The sequence below is a fragment of the Oreochromis niloticus genome, linkage group LG12 (assembly GCF_001858045.2).
Source record: "Oreochromis niloticus isolate F11D_XX linkage group LG12, O_niloticus_UMD_NMBU, whole genome shotgun sequence".
NCBI classification, from domain to species: domain Eukaryota; kingdom Metazoa; phylum Chordata; class Actinopteri; order Cichliformes; family Cichlidae; genus Oreochromis; species Oreochromis niloticus.
This window is the reverse complement of record NC_031977.2, coordinates 12,462,253-12,483,922: the sequence shown is the minus strand read 5'-3', so window position 1 is coordinate 12,483,922 and position 21,670 is coordinate 12,462,253. Positions and strand designations below refer to the sequence as shown.

Here is a 21,670-nt window from a genome sequence, read left to right as displayed (position 1 = left end):
ATGTATTAAAATAAAACTCAAGTGCAGGAATCCAAGGCAGTACAGAAGTAATGTGAGGGAGAAATTCTTACTTGTGCCATGAACTTCCTCTCCAGTGAAGCGGATGTTAAAGGCGTAGGTTGGGTCTCCTCCACTGGCGAGTTTCACACAAAGCTGGGATGACGGCACACACGACAGCTGGCGTGCTGCCTGGCAGAAGTACGTGTTCTCTGATGACCTGATCTCACCTGAGGCAGACGTACCCGATCAGAAAAAAAGCACGTTTGACAAGATACCTTGCAAGTATGAAGAGTATTAGGCCCACATTAAGAAAAAAATTAATTATTGATCATTTTGAGAAAAAAGGTTCGTAATTTTATTTCGAGGAAAAAAAACCCCAAACTGTGCAGATTACAGTTTCGAGCCAAACTGATGCAGTTGCTTTACCCTCTGCAAGATGCTTTGTGTAGATGAGTTACTGAAACAAATTGATCAGCTGTCACATCCCACTAAACATTGGATGTCAGATAGATGTTCAGACCATGTCTATATTGGGTCTGTTGGTCCATGACCAATTCTGGACATCTATATGACGTCCAAACAAGGTCCACAATTTGGACGCCAAACCATGACCCACCTTGGAGGTTAATATAACGCTCAATATTTGAACTTTGGACTGGATAATTATTTTGGACGTCACGTGGACATCTATGACAGGTGCTGGGAATTTACATGATAAAGAAATGTAGTATTTTTTAATTACAAATATCAACATTATTGTTATCAACATAAACAATATGTTTAAATACAGATTATTTAAAAACAACACCCATTAATTATGTGTTATTCTATTGATTTATTCAGTACATGTTGGCATTTTTTTTAAAAATGTTAAAATGCAAAATAATTATGGTTAAAGTATTTTTGAAAATTTTTGAAATTCCTTTTAAAAAGAGTACAATTGTGTTTAAAAAGTTTAAAAGAGCATGCTTTATTTGCTTTATATATGCTCCATATTTACAAGTAATCCCGTTTTATTTGTGAAGAGGTTTGTAAGAGGAAGTGAGTGTTTGTAATCGGTAGCGAGACTGAGAGAAATTGCAACAGAAAGTATGAGAAGTTTATGCAATTGTCTATAAACTGGACTACTCTGTGTGCGTATCAACAACAGTATTTGTTGATACGCACATTTTGCAAACTGTCTGTGAGAAGCTCGGGACATTTCTGCTCCAAATCCACCGTGCAGCTGCTCACTTTTGTTTTAGCTCAGGAGCCCGCGCCATCTGAAGATGTCCACTAATCGCTCTGTATTCCTTCACACATAACTGTTTCTGTACAGAAAACATGCCCTCCACCATCTGGAAACATGGGACTATAGAGCCCATAGAAGAAGTCTAAAAACACAGTCTAAAATGAGTCGAAGATGTCTTCAACAACCACATTTTAGACGTTCAGTAGACGTTGAAAAAACAAAAACATTGCCTGGCATTACAAAACGACCCCTTCAGTGGATGAAACATATAAACATATGACATATAAAAGACAACACTCTGATGTCACTTGCGCAGTGGGACTGTATCTTGTGATACAATATACACGCTTTTCCAAGTTTGTGGGGTTTTTTCCTTCTGACCAGATGTTGCTTTCTGCACCATCGTTTCAACATCCTTATTACCACACTCTGTTTATGTGCTAAAAGAGAAATCATTTTCTTGTAACTAAAACCGATTTTGAAATATAATTTCACTAACTTAGCTACACAAGCCATTATATAGAGGATATAGCAGCTGTGGCAATTTGCCTTGAAAATATTTTAATGTCCACATTTCTACATTTTTTACTCAAAATGATCAATAATAATTTTTTTTCTTAATATGGCCCTAATGCTCCGTATTGAAGTGATATTGAACTTGGAAAAACTAAAAAACATGAACCAGTGAAAGGAATACCCACCTCCCACAATCTCTAGAGGGTCCAGTGTAATCTCTGGAGCGGCATGGTCAGCTGTCCGCTGCACTGTGGCATTCAGTACTCTGTTCATCACAGTGACCTTAGTGTCATAAAAGATTAGGCCTGCAAATAGAACAAGCGGTGAGTCATTTCAACAAAGCAAGCTTTCCAGATAGGTTACACAAACTACAATGCGAGATGTGTGCTCAGATCCCGCTCACCTTTGGCCTCACTCAACAGAGCTGCAATGCTGTTTTCATACGTATGTGTTTGTCTCAGCTCCACCAACGGCAGGAAGAAACTCTCCAGGCTGTTGTTGAGGGATTGCAGCAAAGCAAAGCGTAGGCGTAAACTCTCCACAGGCACATCTAAAAACATTGACATTTATACAAAAAGTTATGTATAGCTGACACAAACCCCCTGAGGTTTCAAACTTTCCAGTGGAACTTTAAAAGTGCTGGCAGTTTACGTACTGAGTAAGCAGGCCACACGAGGATCAGCAGCATCACTGGGGTCCAGGTAGACTTCATGAGGGTGCAACCGGGCTGGTGTGATAGCCAGGTGACGGCACAGTCTGTTGATGTACTGTACCAATGCCACATCCATTTCTAAGCTCCACTTTCTACAAGCCTTCTGTGCATGGCGAGTGTCTATACAGGTGCACCTGGCAGAGGAGCACAGGAGTTCTTAAATAAAGAGCTCTGAGCTCTTTAAAAACATTAAAGAGCGAAAACATTATCAGATAGAGACAAGACACTCAAAGAATCCTTAATACAAACTGATAGGTGAGTTCTGCAAAGATGACAGCTGACCTGATGATGCCCCTAAGAGCCAATAAACTGCCAAACCAGGGAAAAAAAAAAAAGAAAAAAAAAAAGACATGAACCAACTCACATACTCGCCTTCTTAAAGGCAAGCAGAAACTCAGCGGCCATCTAGAAATATCTGTGGGCAGTTATTTTTGATAGAAAGAAAAAACAAAACAACCAAAAAACCTTCAGTTTAAACAATCACCGAAATGTTTACTACATCTGTAGAATCAGTCGAATCTGATAAAAATGGGACTTTGCCCCAAAATAAGGCTTATAAAGTTTTTTTCCCCACTGGAAATTCTACATATATCACCATCTTTGCAGTTAGTAATAAGACATAATATATGCATTTATTATTGCTGTTATAAAGGTTAAAAAAAGCTAATTAGGGCAGAATTACTTACAACAAGAGAGAACTGACAACATGTTAAGTTTGCTGAAAGTGTGTGTGTGTGTCTGTGTATTCAAACAAGGCTGTCCAAATCTCACCTCTCAAAGTGAAGATCATAACCACAAGCCAAAATTGCCCTCCAGACACTGCGGATGTCCTGCTTGGCTCGGTCAACAGCAAATTTATGGAAGCCTTCTAGTGTCAAGTACTTCTCCTCTGGGACTAAAGAAACCATTCACAGCAGGATGCATTTCATTTACAAATACATGATCAGCTACTGATATGGAAAATTCTCACTTGTCTGATAGTGGACTGGTGGTGTGTCAACAGTCAAAAGTACCTTTAAATGCAGTTGTGTGTATGTCTTAAATTCTCAGGTAACCTACTTACAAATTTCAATGTTATGCTGCTTCACCCTACTTTCCTACAATTCAGATACGAGTATTATACTTTTGCTTATCTACAGTTTCAGCTGGTAATTAGTTTTCAGATGAAACTTAATGAAAAGGTTTATTAAGATACTAACAAAACAAAACACCCGCGCAAAATATTGCTTTTAACGATTTTGACATGTGACAAAGTGTCTCGTGTCTGGTTTTGGGTGCCCTCATGAAATAACGCAACTGTGGGGAAAAAAAACGAAAGAAAAAGCACAATACAACCAAATCAAAAAAAAAAAAAAAAAAAAAAAAAGCAAAAATGAAACTGCTAGAATTTTGATGTTCAATTCCCATCAGGTTCCTTAAAATTTCTCTCATGACACAGCACAAATATTTTCACTTTTACGTGTCCTTTTTTTTAATTTCACTTTTACTTGTGATGGAACATTTGAAACTCATGGAGTCCACAGCTTAGGAATGTGAATATTTCTTCACCACACATATAGTTCTGGAGTAGTTAGGTAGTTAATTCAAAGGTTGTTTTAATCCTTTGCAAATCTTTGTGTTAGCTAAAAATTCAAAGATGTGTGGGGTCAAAGTGTGAGTGTTTATTACAAACCTTCGGTTTTCTTAGCAGGAGATTTTTCCACATCTTTTTCTTCAGGTCTGGATTTCTCAGGAGATTTTGGCTTTAGCACTGTTTTCTTCTCACTCAGTGCGGTTCTGAGAGATGAGCACATTTTAATTCAGTTATCATGACAGTGTATTTATGCCTCTATACATGTAGTTACCCTTCAAGAAGTGAGTGACGTACCTGACACTGTTAAGCACAGACTTTTCCTTGGTGGGAGGTTTGGTGATGGGCCTCTTTGTGCTTACTACCTTGCCTTGATGCTGCTCTTTTCCTGCCTTGCTGTACTTGTTCTTATTTGGCTTAGGTGTGCCATACTTTCTTAGAATCTAAAAAAATAAAATAATTTGTAAGTTGTCGTGTACAACAGTTGAAAAGCTGTTTTAAAACAAAAAGGTCTATTAAATAAAATTACAGTTGCATTATTATAATTTTTTTAATTATAGTAATCCATCAATCCATTTTCTTCAATTTCTCAAATTCAGGTTAGGGGCATTTAACCTGACCCCACTAATTCAATGTCTTTGAATTGTGGGAGGAAGTCGGAGAACCTGTAGAGAACCACACAGACATGGGAAGAACATACAAACTCCACACAGAAAAGGTCCTGATTTAATTCAAACTCAGGACCTTCTCTCTGTCAGGTGACAGTCCAAACTACAACTGAGCCACCCCCCACATTTGACTAACAAATTTTTAATTTAACTATATCAAAGAATTCACAAGTTTACTGTTGAGCACTTGTCTCATACCTGAGTAAGTTGGTCTTCAAGTACTTTCTTGGGAGGTCGAACATTGGTGAAGAAAGTATGCAGTAGGTTGCCAGGTGTCTGAGAGTTGATCTGCTCCTTGCTGAGGTAAATGTCAGACACTTTAACGGGCTTGGCTGGCGTGAGGCTGAGCATCTGCTCCGAGTGGACACAGCTCTTAAAAATATCTGTGAGGACATCTCGGGCTCCAGGTACAAGCTTGTCACCTTCAAACAGAAGAATTTTAATTTAGACAAAGTAAGAAAACTAAAAGCAACAAATATGTGATTGTAGTTAAATGACAACCTTTGATTGTCTTCTCCAAGAAGTAGTCTTCAAGGGCAGAGCTTCCCTGTGTGTCAAACAGGCTTTGGTTAACACTGGAAGCCGTGAGGATCTCCTCATTGGTCAGCTCCATTAGTTCTTCTTCACCTTCCAGGCTGGACAAGCCAATCAGGTCACTGCTGTTGAAAAGACTGGCACGAATTTTTTCCACTTTGGCTCGAGAACGCACCTATAGTCACAAAAAGAGAAATTTCCCTCACATCTCAACATCTTAAACACAAAATCAATCAGATGGAATAATAACGTTCTGAATCAGCTCACCTCAATGACAGCATAACCTTTGATGGGTCTGGCCATGACTGCATTGCTCTCTAATGAGGTGACTGTGTGCATAGAGCCCCCATCTGACACGGATGGTGTTTCTGCACTGTCGACAGGTTCCCCTAAGCTGCCGAGACTCCCAAGACTCCCTGTGCTACACAGGGAGGTATCTAGACTCTCCTGACTAGAAACTGTCTGTGACTCTTGGAGTCCCTGCTGGGGGTATGTAACAGCAGAAGCTGCAGCCGCAGGAGTGAGAGGTGGGACAGCTAAAAGCTCCTGATCGACAGAAAGTTCACTGGCAGTGCGGGAGACCCCCTGAGAGGAGCTGCAGATAGAGGTCTGGCTGGTAGAAGCTGAAGCACTCACACTCATAGCTGGAGTTACACTACTGGAGCTGTCGGGACTCTCGGGACCTCCATTGTTTGCAAAGGGGCGCTCAGGTTCAGGACCCACTTTACCATCCTGAGGGCTTGCAACACCAGTTCCAGGTTTTTTCTTGGGGTCCTCCTCCTGGAGAGGAATGAAGACTTCATCTTTAAAGAGCCCCCCATGTGCGTTGCAAGCCCTTCGGATAGCATTACGGACAACAGCCTCCTCCAGGTGCGTGGGAATACCTGAGAGCACCAGCAGGCGACTGTGAGCAGTGGGTCCAACCAGAGCCTGGCAGGCGTCCGTTACTGCATCGCTGGTTACGCTTAAGCCCTGCGGGTCCTTGTTGGCAAGGTGTCGTAAGATCATCAGCAGAGTGAGGCAGCGGTGGAACCACAGCATGTCCTCAGGTTTACTACCTGCCATGTTCAGCAGGGCACTGTCACTCTCTGACAGCCTTGCACCTCCACTTCCCCGTTTACCAGACACTGCTGCCACTGCAGCTGCTGCTCTCTCACGCTTCATCTTCACCTTCTTACGCTTAGATAGCAGACTGGGGCTCTGCGGTGTCTGGCCTGGGGATGATGATGAGGATGAAGAAGAATCACTAAGGTTAGGGGCACTGGTGGAGGACAGTGCTCCCACTGAAGAGCCGCCAACATTGAGGGGAAGCGTCACCTCTGCTACAGCCAGACACACTTCCATCAGAGCATGAAAGTATGTGGAGAATCGACTCTGCTCCGCACCCAGGGCCAATGCAATGCCTCCGGATGAGGACCCCCCTGCTCCAGCCCCTCCAGCAGTCCATCCCTGAGTTTCCCGGTCATAGAGCTTTCGGAGTTCTGTCTGCAGGGCCATGAGCACTGCGAGGCAGGGGTTAAGCAAAAGAGCAATGGAGCTTGAAAGACCAGCAGGGCTCTTCCGCTGCTCCAAGTGGTGGATCTTCCGCAAAAGTTCAGCTAACAAGTGAAAGATGAGTTCTTTGATGGAGGGAGCCAGATCAGTGGTCCAAAGCAAACCACCTAAGAACAACGACCAAGGAAAATAATCAAAACTGGGATCTTGGGAAATCTTTATACACCTAAATGTCTCGTGACTTATGGATGAAGTGGTATGCCCTTTAAGTACAAGGTTCGTAAGCTTTGAGTTGTTACTTCTAACCTAAATTTAGGATTTAATGGGTAAAATCTACATTTGTGTGTTTAATGTAATACTACAACTGCTATACAACAAGGATACACAAATATGGCAATGAAATACTACATTCACATTAAATGGTGTCACAATGGCTGTTCCTCCTACCAAGTAGTTCTACCACTTGTAGCAGCACAGATGAGGGCACTGTGTCTAGCTCATCCTCTGATCGTTCACTGCTCTCTCCCAGCTTCCATGTTAGCAGCTGTTCAGCAAATGCCATGGCTAAAGGAAACTCCAGTGGCAAGGAGTGCAACACCAGCACAGCACCAGGAGGGGGGGACACCCCTACAATTAAGACAAAGGGATACTTCATTACATTTAATGGGTACAGAGTTTATTCACAAAACAGCTGAAGCAGCTTATATAAATTCCCTTTGGAATTAGATACTAACCAAGCTTGATGTGCACTTTATCAGTAGGGATCATAACAGAGGGATATTGATTGGTGGTGGGTGGGGGAGTAAGGCCTGTGTTGGTAGGTGAGGCATCCAGAGGATAACACACAGCCTCCATCAGATTCAGCTGGCCATTTCTCCGCACCTTGTGACCCAGGCCATACACCATGACTCGAGCCCAAGGGGCCTTGTACAGACTTGAGCTAACGGAGTAGAAAAGATTAAGATGTCATTTTTGCTATCAATTTGATTTTGTTTTTAAGTTTCTCTCCTAGGGTTTTTTTTCTTAATGAAAGCTGTTATTTAATAAACCACCATAACTCACTCTTTACGACAGCCGAGCTGGCTTTCTTTGCAGGACACGATCACAAATGCAGCACCTGGAAAGCTGACATCCATGCTTACTTTGGATTCTGTCACTGGGAACTCCTCAGATGTAAACTGCTCTGGTGCATTCTGTCAAAAAATCACCACAATTGTAAGAGGTGTAACAGCTTGTAAACATGCACTCTGAGATACATTTGTTAGATTAATAATGGATTGGCAGAACACACCTGTAGAAAGCAGCATATCTGCTTTGTAAGCTCAAGTAAGCTTTCTTCTCCTTGATGCAAGGCACGGGTGATGGCCACTGTCAACCACTCCCGGATTGGCTGAGCGTTGCCCTGGTAAAACAGGTCTGTGGGGGAGCAACTTTGGCCCTCAAGATTGTGCAATACTGACTGAGCCAGCAGAAGAGAACTTGAACTGATAGTGCCATCTGCAGGAAGAAAAATTGACACATTTACCACTAATGGAATATGCACATGGTATTAAGGCGTTTCATTATAATATTATATAGTCACACTCACCAGGGAGGGGTGGAGCCAGCAGCTGATTAGACAGAAGCTGCAGGTGTTCCAAGGTGATGTCACGGATAGCAGGTATGTGGAAGAGACGAGTGAAGGTGTGCGGATTCTTGGGGGCAAAGATGTTGAGCAAGGCCATGCGGCAGTATAATCTGGCCAGTGCACTCTCACAGCGAAGAAGTTCCCTAAAATAAAGCAAAGCTGCATGAATGATTCTGTGCAGCATGCAGACGTGTCATATTTATCATCATTGGATTCACATGTTACCTGTGAATCTGAATGTTGCTACTGTCTAATGAGACCAAGCCATTAGCCGCAGTACGGCGAGATCCAGCAGGTGGGCGTTCCAGCATTTCAATAGGATACCAGTACCTGACAAGCACACCTTCACTACGCAGGTATGTCTCCACCTGTACCAGTTCATTCACCTTAACAAAGCAAACACAGTTTGTTCATCAGCATCTTTGTTGTTAAGATAGAAAACACTTATAATGGTAAATGAGTATACTTACAGAGTCCACATCCAGCACAACACCATGCAAACCAAAAGTTTTTAACATGCCCCTGATGGCAAATTTCGGCAGTGCTGTTCCCCCTGTTGTGCTGTTGGTATTGTTGCTGTCAGGACATCGGATGACCACAGTCAAGCCTGTGTTGAAACAGTACATCATCGCGAGGATCATTTAAATGACATCACATCACATTATATACATTTGATTTTTTTTCCCCACTGGAAATTACAATAAGGTCATTCAAGCCTAGTGGCAGCAAGTGAAAAGTAACTGTGTGCAATATTAGTACAGATGTCTAAAGACTTTTTTTCCTTTCGTACCTTTGCGGACTTTGTCGATAGTGAACTTGTTGGCCTCATCCTTGATATCCTCAATAGTTGGGAGGTAGAGGTCTCGAGGAATGCCACCATTCTCTTCATACAGAAATTCCACTGTCTGCCTCGCAATGTCAACCATACCTGAAACCAGAAACAGTGTCTCAGCTCTACGCACAGGTAGATAGTCTGGTAAGTGATTAATTTTATAACTTCAGACATCTATTTAATGAGGGTTGATGACAGGAATCCCATGATCAAATCATGAAGCACATCAAAGCATGTAGTATTAAAACTGCACCAGCTTGGTCTGATTTGATTTGATGATTAATTCCTTGTTCTATGAGTGAACCTAAATTATCAGCAATAAATCTTAAGGCGGTTAAATAAACATGTATGATTCTATTCATTACAAAATGTTCTTCCTATTATGACATTATTTTGACTTTTAGATGCAATTAACACTCCATTTAATTTCCAAAAACATCTTAAGGCTCATAAAGCTAAAGCAGCACAGGTTGTGTTTATTGTCATGGAAATCTGCAGTGGCATGCAAGATTTTTTTGGCCATGTTGTAATAAAAGTTATTTACCCAGCTGCAGAGCTCCTTTGATTTGGTCCAGGCCCGATTTCCTCTCAGCCTCGTTACGGAACCGTCTACGAATTGTGGGGAACACTTTTGTCTCCCATGCCTTTACCAGAAGGGCATAGTGGTCCTCCTGAAGTCAAATCAAAATTCAGTTATGAAATACTTAAGCTTAAAACTTTTTCCAACACAATTTTGAGCATTGCAGACTTTTCTTACTCTTGGAACATCATCATCATCCTCATCATCACTCTCATCATCAGCAATAGGGGGAGGATGTGGGTCAGGTCCAGAGGTGACCAGATTCTCATAGCTCAGCTCCACCTTATAAAGGCAGGACTGGTCACTGTTGTACTCTGCAAAAGCCAAATATTCAGATTGAACAAAGGTTACTAGGCTGTGAGGCAAAAATACAGATCAACAAGAAAGAAAAAAAAATTATGGAAAGGAATGTCAGATGAAAGCAAGAGACATACGCTGCTGAGCAACTGCAACAGCTGCAATGCGACAAGGGGGTCCATGAGAACCAGAGTCTGAAGTAACACTAGTGCCTGCATCATTATCGCTGTCTGAGGCCATAGCAAAGGGCAATGCTTCAAAATTTGCACTGATTTCTTCTGCAAGGTCTACACACAAGTCAGCAGCATTTCTGTGTGCTTGGCCTTCAGCAAATGCAAAAGCCCGGCTTCCAAAGTTGGCACGTATCTTTGAGTTCTGCAAAGGAATACAGAGAAAGTCAATATATAAATATATACATACATATAAATGATCCAGCACATTTTCTAAGAGCAGTTCAAATATAAATGAGCCCTTTTTAGCAGAAACCCACCTTCTTTTGAATGTGTACCAGGGGCCACATTCCACCAGCTACATCCTCAAGAATGGGACTGAGCCGCTGACCACAATAGGTAAAATACACCCTGCCTTTAGGGGCCTGACCAGGTGGAGGTGGAGTGCCCTCAGAACGCTCCCATCCAATTCCAGCTACATCACCTGTGTTCATGCAGACGGAACATCCACATCTCAGTGATGGCTTGATGTGAACAGGTCATGACACATTTTAAAACATGCTAACATAGGATACAGCTCAAGTTAGATTAAGTTAAGAAAGCAAGATATGTTTTTCAATCAGCTTTTTGAAAGAGCAGCCTGGTAAGCAACATTGCATGTAAGACGTTTATTTCAAATCCATAACAGACTGCCGTATGGATTTCCAAGCTGTGTAAATCAAACAAAAGAAATGATCGATTGCATATGGAAAGAAAGATATTTTGGCTACTGTCTCACCAGGAAGTAGAGCCACATCCAGCCTGACACTCTTCCATTGCAGCAAACTGGAGCCATTATAATGCACTGCCCTACCATTACTGACACACACAGACAGAGAGGAGACAAGCACACAGAGACAGCATGACACAAAAGAGTAAAGCAGTCAGCAATCAAGTAAGAGAAACAGAGCAGAGGAAATCCAAAGGGAATATCTTTGCTTTAATATGTAGGTCTACATACTTATGGAACAAACATGTGCCAACAGGGTTGGTCCATGCGCCATCCCTTTTCTCTGCTTCAGGGGCAAAACCAAAAGACACAATTGGCCCACTGTCCTCCTCTGAGTCTCCATAGGAGACAATTTCTATCTCCCAGTAAAACGATGGTGCCTGCAAGGACAAAGAGAGAAAAGTTTAAACTATGGACAGGCTCAAAATAAATAATTATAAATAAATAAATTATAAGTGAATAATTATATTTCATACTAATCACTGATATTTGTTCAAACAAAGTAAACTACTGCAGGAGTGCATTCCTCTGATGTGCCCACCTGAACTGGTACAGGAGAGGTTGCGTAGATGAAAGTGCCTCTGGGAAGCCCTCCTCCAGCACTTGGATCAGCCAAGAAGGTGACAGAGGTCAGACGGGATGAAAACATGCAGGCACGGACTGGAGGGAAAACTCTGGATGGACACCAAGTAATCTCCTTTGGCTGTTAAGGCAAGCAGATCAAAGGTGATGAGACAGAGGGAGCCCAAAAACACTTAGCCAAACACATTAAGATGTCTGAACATTTTTGAGCACATAAGGAGTAGAAACACAATCATTTTGATTTTATCAGTTAATTAAAACACATTCAACAGATTTCAACACTTTGAAGACTATAGCTCTGTTACAAGAGAGGCGGTGTTTTGTCTATGTATTTAGTAGCCCCAACCTGACGTCTGTCCGTCTGCAGTGGTGGAGGTGGTGGACGAGCACAGTCCCGATACAGCATTCTTACTCTCTCGCATTGAGCTTCAACCATGCCAAGGCGCTCTCCTGCACAAGATGACAGAAATGTGTCAGACACACAGCTGCTAAGCTGGTATGGTGCTGAGAAGTACCAGTTGATGACATATCTGGATATGCTCACCAGGGCTGCACTCCTGGGCAACCAGGTTGAGAACCTCAACAGCAGCCGGACACTGCTGAATGAACTCTTCACAGAAGGAGCTGTCCTCTAGAAGTTGGGCCATCACCAGACACGCCCTGACAAAAAACAAACAAAAACAACAACATCACATCATATCACATAATGATGCTCCAGTCTTAAGGGGTTTACATTTTAAATATAAGATAGTTTCCCCTTATAATGCAAATATGAGACTCAGACTAGTAAAGTTCAAAAGTTGATTCCAAATACAAAACCCAAGAAATTTTGACACAGACCTGACCAATCAGACAAAATGCACAAGTTTACCTGCATTACTGTTTACTCACCTAGTTCTGATTTCAGCCAGCAAGCGCACTGCAGCCATTACCGGGCTGGAGCCATCTCCAGTAGCTGGTAAAGAAGTGTGAATAGAGAGACTGCCCTCCTGTGGCAGAAGCATAGACTGCACAGCTTGTACCACCTTCTCTGTGATTGACAGCTTATAGAGAGGAAGAGCCTGTTGTGGGGAGAGCCAAAAGTGACATTCAGGTTGCCATCTCCTATAATAAGAACTGCATATTTTTTTTTTTGTTTTTTGATTTGATTTTATTGATTAGCATTCAAATATCTCAGTGAATACAGAATAAAGATTACCACAAAGCAAAAAATCATGAGACAAGGCTAATCAAAAGGTATTGGCTGAAGCATTTGCTTATTACGCCAACCCTTTTAACATTTTAATATTACCTGATGTTGGAATTCTTACCTCAGATCTGGGAGTGCAGAGGCGTGATATTGGTACTGTCAGGATATCTGAAGCTTTGCAAGCTTTCCTGTACTCGCAAGACGGAAACTTCACAGTAGCGATGCCCTCCTGCTCATTTATAGACATAACTATACCCACACTCCCCAGCACTCCTTTACCTACCACCTGCAGAGCAAAGGAAGCACGATAAACATGACAGTAGTTAATTTTTTCAGTGGTTTCAATGGATATGATCACACCATCTTGATAAATATATGCAATAATAATGTGTGGTATCTTTGATATATGAACTAACCTGAACCTCAGAACCAATCTTGATAGTTTCTTTAAAGCCTCCAAGAGCACAGAGTGCAGCAACAGCCTGTCTGCCAATGGCCTGCAGTTTAGCCAGTTTTCTGCCACTGCTGCTGCCGTTCTCCAGAATACTCTCAGCATACTTGCCCAGCTGAGGGATAAACATTAGCGCCCGGGAGAGAACCTACAAAACAGCCATAGGAAACACTATCAGCAAACAATATCAAGTATGATCATTGATATGGAGGTAAGAAACAGGATAATGCTTTACTTTTTCAGCAGTGCTTGTCCAGATCTGAGCAGTGTTGGACTCAGGAGCAGTGAGCAGACTATGAAGCAGGGCTATGACCTCTGCAGCCATGCTGTTGGCGACATGGCCACTGATAAATGGGCGTACTGGGTCTGACCTAATTAAGGCAGATTTTAAGAAGAAATGTTACAACACATACACATACACACACACACACACACACATGCCACATACACCTACAACCTGGCAGTATCCACTTGTAAATATGACTGCAAATATTAAATGATTTACTTTTGTATAAAATGTCTAAATCAGAGAAACAGCACCTGGCCAACTCGGCATTCCTGTCTCTACAAACAGCAGTCTGAGCAGTTTTCTTCTTGTCACCAGCAGTAACGCCCCCAGCAGTCTCTTGGGCTAAAGTCTCCACAGGTGGGCCAACGCTCACTATCAGACCAGACTGGGCCCACTTGTTGGCTTTCCTCAGGGCAGCAGATGCTTCTTCTGTAATCACCTCACAGCATCCACTCTAAATTACATTTAAAACAGGACAGAGATAAAGATGGCAGTTAAAAAAAAACCAACACACACAAAAAAAGGCACTTTATGGTTCTGGTTAAGTTATTTTTACGTTACCTTTGTCATGTCTCTGTCCATCTTTACAACTTTTTCCATGTTTGCTCCAGTGCCCAGTCGAAAGGGACGCCCCTCAGAGCTGCTACATTTTGGAAAGAGTGGAGAAACAGTAAAGTCAGAAACACCCAGAATAAGATTGCAAATGTAAACCCAAAACAAAGATCTGAGGTGAAATCATACCTAAGAAGTGGTTGTAAAACCTCATGAGATGACTGGTCCTCTCTCTTGTGGATAAAAATCGAAAGCTTGCCATCAACTGCCTCTCCCTCCTCCCCAACATCATCAGACTTGAGAGCTCCTTTGGAACTGGCACGAGAGAGACTTGTGTCTGGCTCAGAGGAGCTGGGTGAGAGAAGAGTCTGACAGCCTGGGAAATAGAATATAGGAATAAGAAGGAGAAGACAATTTTATAACCATCCAGTATAGTTGCTTTGCCATTTTTGCCTTTATTCAGATGGTGGACAGCATTTAGAGGTTCTAGGTAAGAGACAAACCTGGTACTACATAGTCTGCCAGCTTCGCTAGCAGCAAGGCAGCAATGCGCGAGGCTGGATCATTGGCATCTTGTTGCTCAGCATCTAGCGTGTTAATGGAGTAGCTCCACGAGGGCAGAGCCACATTACCGCAGTCCTCCACGCTCATGAGCGGCAGGGCAGCACGACACAGCTGCAGGATGATAAGTACTAGCTTTGGTGAGGGCCTCTGGTCAAGCAGAAGAGACAAGAGCTTGGAGACACAAGCTGGTTGGCTCAGGATGGCTTTCCCTATGTGGCTCCTAAAACATAAACATACACTGTATGAACTGTCGGTGTTGCGATATACAAAAACAGGTGATAATTAATAATAAAAAAAAAGTGTTAGAAAAACAAAAACATGATAATACATAGTGCACAATCCAAGGCCAATATAGCTATAGAGTCAGTCTCAATACCAGTTTTTTTATGCCTCTCCTCTCTTTCAGTAACTACTACATTTCAGCCTCAGTTCATCTAAGGTAAGGTGACCATTATTACCAGCATTCATTTTTCTACTGCTGTAGCTACTTCTCTCACACACTTGGAGACTCACTTCGATAAACAAAACCACCAAGTGAACCGGAGTCTCTCTCTCTCTCTCTCCCTCATATGCTCTTGTTTGGCTGTTATTACAGTATGCTGTAGAACTGCAAGAACTGCAGGGAGGCTGACTGTTGAGGACTTAATTCTTGGTATAATTGCTGATTTGTTATTAACTCTTTCTGTGGCTTCTCAGCTTTCTCTGCACCGTGAGTTACCGCTAGCTGTTCCATTAGAGTGCACTACTCAGTCATTGGCTTTGAGTCCCAGGTGTGTCTGGTATTGCAGCTGGCTTAATAAGTCACCACAGATTGGTGCCCTAATATAGCAATGTGATATTTAGAGTTCTGTGTATATCAGTAATATTTATTCACTTTGCTTTTGTCCCTAAGAAAAAATAAATTACATTTTAATATCCTCAATATATATTATGAGTTTTATTACATTTTATTAGATTTATTACAGTCTTTATCTCATTTTATATCCCAGTTATAATCACCATGATCCAGCAGATGTCCATGCTAAAAATCTTGATCCACCAAAAGCTACGATAAATAAACTTAAGGATGAGTTTTTCAGTTTTTCTACACATCATGGTTTCTCATCATTTCTTTTAGCTACTACATTATGACAGCGCTACCATGAACACCCAAAACACAAAGATAAATTACATGAAATAAACTTTACCTGGAAAGATCATTGAGCAGACTGAGCACATCCTGTAAAGCATCATTGCCAGCTGCCTGATTCCCACAGCATTCTGTGGCTCTTGCCAGGTGATTGGTCAGCAGGCTGGATACCTGCCTTGCCAGACCTGAATGAACTGCATCTGTAGATCCACCTTTGAAGAGTAAAAGCAAGGACTGTTAATCCATCATCACAACAATCATAATATTTCATCTTACAGCATGAAAAAAAGACCTTTTAGGAATTTGACCAAAGTATCTACGAACTTTTCATACCTTCCACCTTCTCCCACTCAATACATCGGTTGGCCAGCACCTGAAAGGCTGCCCAAGCCATGGTGGCCACCTTCTGTTTTTTGGTCTGCTTTTCATTTGAACTGCATTCCCTCTGCCCACTTAAGCTGCACAGGCTATCCATAAGCTGAACCAGCCCACTGCGAACGAGGCACTGCTCCTCACTCCTATGATAACACAAGTAAAAAATTAGAGTAAGCAATCAAAGTCTTAGTACTACAGGAATATTAAACGAGATCAGTTAAAATAGGTTTGCTTGCCTGGTGTAAGGGATTGTGCAAAGCAAGCCAATACTGTTGGCACAAGCAATTGGGTAGCGTGCACATAGTGACACTACAGACGTCATGGTCTCCCCAAAGGCCTCCTGCACCTGCTCTACCATTCCCCCACAGGTCAGCTCCTCAATCCTACACAGATGGCACACAAACAAAAAGTAAACAAAAGTTTGTTTATAGTTTAACCTGACAGCTCAAAATCATAACTACAAGACGTATTTCATCAATGTGTATAATCCGAGTACACTCAAATTTACATTTGCTGTTCCTCCTCTAGTCTTACCTCGGTCCACCTTGCAGTACCATAGTGACAGGTCCTACTAGGTGGGTGACCCCACCAACTCTAACAGCAGCCGTGAGCAACTCCCTCATATGAACAAGCGCCTGCTTTCGTGTGCTGCCTCGCCGCCAACGTGTCTGCGCAGCAGACAGGAAACTACTGCTTGAGACCTACAGACAAAAGAGCTATAAATTACCTTAATGCAAATCAGAATTTCATCCATTTATTTGAATGCATCTATGCCAAACAATAAATTTAAAGCACTGGCATGAGTGAAAAACCTACAGCTTGATCAGGTGTAGTCCCAATAAAGGCAAAGAGTTGTCCCAGCAGCACACTGTATGTTGGCTTGTCTCGGCTGTCCTCTATGGTCAAAGACTGCAGCAGGGTAAATGAGCTGCTGCGATGACTAGTAGGGTGGTGTCGCCTTCTGAAGATAAAAAGGTTTGCAAATACAGTCAAACACTCTTTATTCCTATAAGTTACTTGCATTCCTTTTATCTAATACAGACAGAAGAATACCTTTGTGGCGCATGTGTAAACTCCAAGTCTTGGTTAGCAATCATCTCCAAGTCAGAAGGTGCAGACATGCTACGCAAGAAGACTGGTTGCTTCACTACGGGGACCACCGTCTTGGCATCAGACACAGACTGAGAGGCTGAGAAAAAACAGAAGAAGAACGGGGTGACTGACATCTAATTACACAGAAACACAGATACCTATAAAAACTTTGCTTTTTCTTCCAGTGGAGAAACTTCCCAAATCTGAGTTACATAACAGTAGCCATATGCTTAAAACTTAATATTTCAGGAGCGTAGAGGACTCTAATCACAGGTCTAAAACACTTATTTAAAACCCTGGTTCCCAAATAGTGTTCAGTGAGTTGCATAACCATATGTTATTACTGGATTATGCTTCACAAACACTTCTGGATGACTTATTAATTTTCAGTTTCAGTACTTGGAATGTACTAATTTATTAAAGGATAATAAAAAGCCATCACACACTGGGTATGAAGCAGAGGCAGCCAGACAGTTGGTTAGATTGTATGAATAGCTCTGAAGAGGTTATAGATGTAAGGCATACGCCAGTGCAGTCAACACTCATGCAAAAAAAAAATATTCTGATAACATGCTCGACTCAAATAGCCTGAAAGTGTCCTTGTCTGACAGTATAATCAAAAGTTATACTCTCGTTGATGTGCCTTGGGCACAAATAAAAATTTGAAAACCACCAGTTTAAAGAAAGAAATCTTTAATTTCGGTCCTGCTAACCAACAAAGCGTCACTTGGAAACAACACCTGTAACAAGATGGGATGGGAGACAAACAGATGCGCATTTACCTGGGCCTGGTGTGCCAGCAGGTGTGCTGGTTAGACTTCTGCAATGTGGAGCGATGGTGACATGGAGCAGTAGCTCAGTACGGTTCATTAGACTTTTCACCAGAGTTTTAGTTTTAGCAAGAGGGCTGCTACTTCTGATGTGTTTACTGTTCACCTCCTGAAAGAACTTCTCCCTGTTATCGCAAATAAATACTGTTAGAGAACGAACTGACCTGAAAAAATGTAAATGAGCTACATAATTAATACTTGCCTCAAAGCAAGGACAACATTTTCCAAATCACTAAAATCAAGTGGGACCTCCTTCAGTGAGCAGAGTAATTCCAATTCCTTCATTTTGTTCTGGTGACGTTAAAAAAAAACGAAACAAACAAAAAAAGAAAAAAACAAGAGACAGAAAACCAAAAAGACACAAAAAGAACAAACTTAACTGAGAGCTTATCATTGGTTGATTACAGAAATTAGTGTATCTGTGGCAGTGTACCTCATAGAAGTGGTAGTCATGAAAAAATGGTGTGTTGTTCTCCAGTTTTCCTTGTTGGGCCTCCTCTACCTCATTCTGCCATTTCTGTTCCAATTCTGCTACACTCTGAAAGCAACACAGGAAATAGTCTTCCACTCTTTTGTGTCTTAAGGTCTGTTTGTTTATTTATTTATAGATACTCTTTCTTATTAGAAAGATTAGAAATTCTTATTTCTTATTTGTAGGTACTCTTTAACATGGACTTTATTTGAACTTAAACAATAAATTAAACTGTTCAAATAAAGAATTCTAATCTTAACCTCTTATTTAATAGCATAAACAAAAACTGAAAATACACCAATTTCTTTCACTTGTTGCAAGCATAATTAATCGATAAAATACTGTTTTCAAAAAACCTTGATGGTCAGCATAAACTTACCTGCAGCTGCCGCTCCATAGCATTAATCTTCTTAAAGGTCTCAGCCATGATCTTACAGAGCAGGTCATATTCCTCTGTGTGATCCTCGCGGTATTGGTAGTTGACTAGTGACTGAAGCGCATCCACCAGGCTCAAATGTTTGATCACGCAAGATACTATTACCTCTTCCATAACATCTGGTCTTATCACCTCCCTTACAAAAAACGAAGAACAAGTTAAAAATGATTGTGAAGTGAAATAACATTAACAAAAATCTTGACATTAATATCAACTCTGTTGTGACTCTTGACTCTCCTTCAGAATAAATAAAACCAGAAGCCCTAAATTTGTAGGGTGTTTGTCTCAACCATTTAGGGAGAGTGACATTATCCATGTACAGTGTATATATGTCATGTTCTGTCAGACTGAAAGAATTAAGCTTTTACTTTATGCTTGGGCGGAATTGTGGTCGAGCCCTTCCGGACACTTCTCGTAGCCTAGACATGATGCCCGGAGGAAGGCGAATTCGGGGCAAGTCAAAGTAGGTCCCTGGCATAAGGCCTGGAGGTGGGATGAGCACGTCAGCTGGGTAAGTGAACTCCCGATCCTCCTCAATAGTGAGTGGCAGAGGTGAAGGACTGGGCGTGAGGGCAGGGGAGATGGCACCATTTGCTTCCACCTGCCACTGACACCTAGAGGGGAAAAAAATTTACTAGTTTCAGCTGCTAGCAGCTCAGCTGTGACTCAACTAGATATCGAAGAAGAATATGTAGTAATCCTTACATGTAGGACATCACATTTAGCTACTATTAATGGGACACATTTTATTTTAGCTCTGTTACCTTTGCAGCAGCTTTGAGCAGAGCAAATCATGGCAGGCCTCCTCCTCTTTTGTCACCTCTGGCCCGTTATACAGAATGCGGAGCATTGAGCATGCCAGCACTGACAGTCCCAGGGCAAGGTCTGCCAGAAAGGGGAGACCTCCAGAGACATCTTCTGATGACTCCTGTAAAAACCAAAAAAAGATATACAGGATCTTCAGACTACTTCAAAAAGTTAAAAAAAAGAGATGTTATTGATATTTACATTCTTTGAATTGTTACCTGAGCTCTGACAGTGCAGGAGAACCCCCACATGGCTTTATCAGGGGTATTATGTTCACGTCCACTCCTCATCTCAAAAGAAAATGTTACTGTGTCTCCTTCAACCTAAAGCAGAACACGGAGCAAAATGTAGCTGTTCAAATTGTCTATGAACATCTATGAACAAATAATTCATTCTTGCTTTTATTACCTTCACAAGGTCTTTGGGCCATCCTGTCCCCAGGACACTGCGACTGCCATAACCCAGAGTGTTTCCTCCATACTCTGCTACTTTACGACTATTGGTGTTGGGACCGGCATAGATAACCAACTATAATAATAGAGAATGTATTTGTTTAAAAGAATCCACAATGCTGAACAAAAAGATGTCTAAAGGTGAAGTATGATTGTGTCTCCAGCTCGTACACAGGAGGAGTCATTACCTTGTCATAATCATACTGTGATGAGCAGCGAGAATCAAAGCGAAGGTACAAGCAGCGGGCTCCTGGGATGTGTACGGTCTCCTTGAATTTGTAATTGTCCCTTACAGGATGCACAGTCTCTACTGTTTTCCCAGCAGCCCATGGAGCAGGGATCTTCAGTCCTGTCAGGAAGCCAGGCTCTTCACGCTCATCAAGAATTCTATGATACAAATAAGTTAGTCATTTTAAAAATTGAGCTTAAGACACAGCCAGTGCCATGAAGAAAATCATCTCTTCAAAATATTTATCATGCAGAAACACACTCCCGTAGATGATGAACTGGCTTAATTCTTATGGTGAAATCTAGAAAACTCACTTGTCATCAGCAGTGCATGTCTTTGCTCCCTGGCCCAGAGAGCCACCAGCAGGCAGAGACTCTTCAGTAAAAAGCGGAGACTGAGTCTTTAGTAACAAGGCAGTCTGAAAAACAGAGCGGACAAAAGCAATTTAATAACGGCTGCTTTTTATACTCAAGGAAATACACAAGAACCATTTCCTCCTTGACAAAACTGACCTGGCTGGTATAGAGCACCAACTGCACCAACTGAGGCATGAGGGCGTCAGCGAGGGTGAGGGTCTGCAGGTTTGGGTGCATCAGAGAGGTGAGCAACACCGGCAGCAGGTGCCCAAGCATAGTGGCCTTGGTAATCTGTTCCAAGCCTTTCAACCTTAACAAAATGAAGATAAAAAACAAGTGAAAAATTCAGTTTCATTGTTAGCAGAAAAAAAAGATGAGAAGAAGAAAGTCGGGCACAGTGATTCTAAGAACCTGCTCCAAAAAACAAAATACCATCTCCTTCACTGTTTCATTTTGTTTTAACAACATCAGCATTAATCAGGTTTAGTTAAATCTTCTTTCATGGTGATATAGTACATGAGACCCAACAAAGAGAATTTCATGTCTAGTTTAATTTCTGACAGGTACATTCTGGTCTTACAGTGATACAAACTGGCTTCAAATGTCCTCGTGCAATATTCCAATGTAAGTGGTAAGAAGATTTTACAGGACTCAAAAAGTAAGCAAAAGTATTTAAAAGTTCACCTGGTTTCTCTGTCAGCTATGTCGCTGTTAATCAGAGCAGTGGTGACCTGCTGTAGGGTTTCCAATACTTCATCACATCCCACCAGGATTTTGGTTGCTAAGGACAGGATGCTGCTTTGCAGCTCCTGAGGATGACACAGAATAGGCCCACACTTGCGTAACGCTGCTTCCAAGATTTTCA

The 21,670-nt window shown here is 41.8% G+C and overlaps 1 protein-coding gene across 4 annotated transcripts in view; it reads right to left on the bottom strand.

The window, feature by feature from the left end:
• hectd4 (HECT domain E3 ubiquitin protein ligase 4) overlaps positions 1-21,670 on the bottom strand; it is a 41,189-nt gene that overhangs the window by 7,295 nt on the left and 12,224 nt on the right. For all 4 annotated transcript variants that reach the window (XM_005473171.4, XM_005473173.4, XM_005473172.4 and 1 more), the window contains exons 18-70: positions 21,490-21,614; positions 20,962-21,115; positions 20,764-20,867; positions 20,409-20,607; positions 20,177-20,296; positions 19,987-20,091; positions 19,726-19,889; positions 19,330-19,575; positions 18,905-19,097; positions 18,487-18,591; positions 18,256-18,344; positions 18,006-18,178; positions 17,185-17,320; positions 16,948-17,092; positions 16,666-16,832; positions 16,368-16,514; positions 16,090-16,274; positions 15,815-15,968; positions 14,567-14,847; positions 14,253-14,439; positions 14,073-14,154; positions 13,763-13,965; positions 13,458-13,593; positions 13,188-13,370; positions 12,893-13,057; positions 12,474-12,643; positions 12,127-12,242; positions 11,929-12,032; positions 11,542-11,703; positions 11,232-11,380; positions 11,010-11,089; positions 10,552-10,715; positions 10,199-10,436; positions 9,942-10,078; positions 9,729-9,855; positions 9,143-9,280; positions 8,823-8,959; positions 8,578-8,738; positions 8,314-8,495; positions 8,017-8,222; positions 7,788-7,918; positions 7,460-7,665; positions 7,173-7,352; positions 5,499-6,892; positions 5,199-5,406; positions 4,896-5,119; positions 4,327-4,472; positions 4,132-4,235; positions 3,231-3,354; positions 2,403-2,593; positions 2,151-2,297; positions 1,933-2,052; positions 72-227 (exon numbers count right to left, since the gene is read on the bottom strand). In XM_005473171.4, the coding sequence (XP_005473228.1) occupies positions 72-227; positions 1,933-2,052; positions 2,151-2,297; positions 2,403-2,593; positions 3,231-3,354; positions 4,132-4,235; positions 4,327-4,472; positions 4,896-5,119; positions 5,199-5,406; positions 5,499-6,892; positions 7,173-7,352; positions 7,460-7,665; positions 7,788-7,918; positions 8,017-8,222; positions 8,314-8,495; positions 8,578-8,738; positions 8,823-8,959; positions 9,143-9,280; positions 9,729-9,855; positions 9,942-10,078; positions 10,199-10,436; positions 10,552-10,715; positions 11,010-11,089; positions 11,232-11,380; positions 11,542-11,703; positions 11,929-12,032; positions 12,127-12,242; positions 12,474-12,643; positions 12,893-13,057; positions 13,188-13,370; positions 13,458-13,593; positions 13,763-13,965; positions 14,073-14,154; positions 14,253-14,439; positions 14,567-14,847; positions 15,815-15,968; positions 16,090-16,274; positions 16,368-16,514; positions 16,666-16,832; positions 16,948-17,092; positions 17,185-17,320; positions 18,006-18,178; positions 18,256-18,344; positions 18,487-18,591; positions 18,905-19,097; positions 19,330-19,575; positions 19,726-19,889; positions 19,987-20,091; positions 20,177-20,296; positions 20,409-20,607; positions 20,764-20,867; positions 20,962-21,115; positions 21,490-21,614 (9,550 nt within the window). The remainder of the gene's footprint in view (positions 1-71; positions 228-1,932; positions 2,053-2,150; positions 2,298-2,402; positions 2,594-3,230; positions 3,355-4,131; positions 4,236-4,326; positions 4,473-4,895; positions 5,120-5,198; positions 5,407-5,498; positions 6,893-7,172; positions 7,353-7,459; positions 7,666-7,787; positions 7,919-8,016; positions 8,223-8,313; positions 8,496-8,577; positions 8,739-8,822; positions 8,960-9,142; positions 9,281-9,728; positions 9,856-9,941; positions 10,079-10,198; positions 10,437-10,551; positions 10,716-11,009; positions 11,090-11,231; positions 11,381-11,541; positions 11,704-11,928; positions 12,033-12,126; positions 12,243-12,473; positions 12,644-12,892; positions 13,058-13,187; positions 13,371-13,457; positions 13,594-13,762; positions 13,966-14,072; positions 14,155-14,252; positions 14,440-14,566; positions 14,848-15,814; positions 15,969-16,089; positions 16,275-16,367; positions 16,515-16,665; positions 16,833-16,947; positions 17,093-17,184; positions 17,321-18,005; positions 18,179-18,255; positions 18,345-18,486; positions 18,592-18,904; positions 19,098-19,329; positions 19,576-19,725; positions 19,890-19,986; positions 20,092-20,176; positions 20,297-20,408; positions 20,608-20,763; positions 20,868-20,961; positions 21,116-21,489; positions 21,615-21,670) is intronic.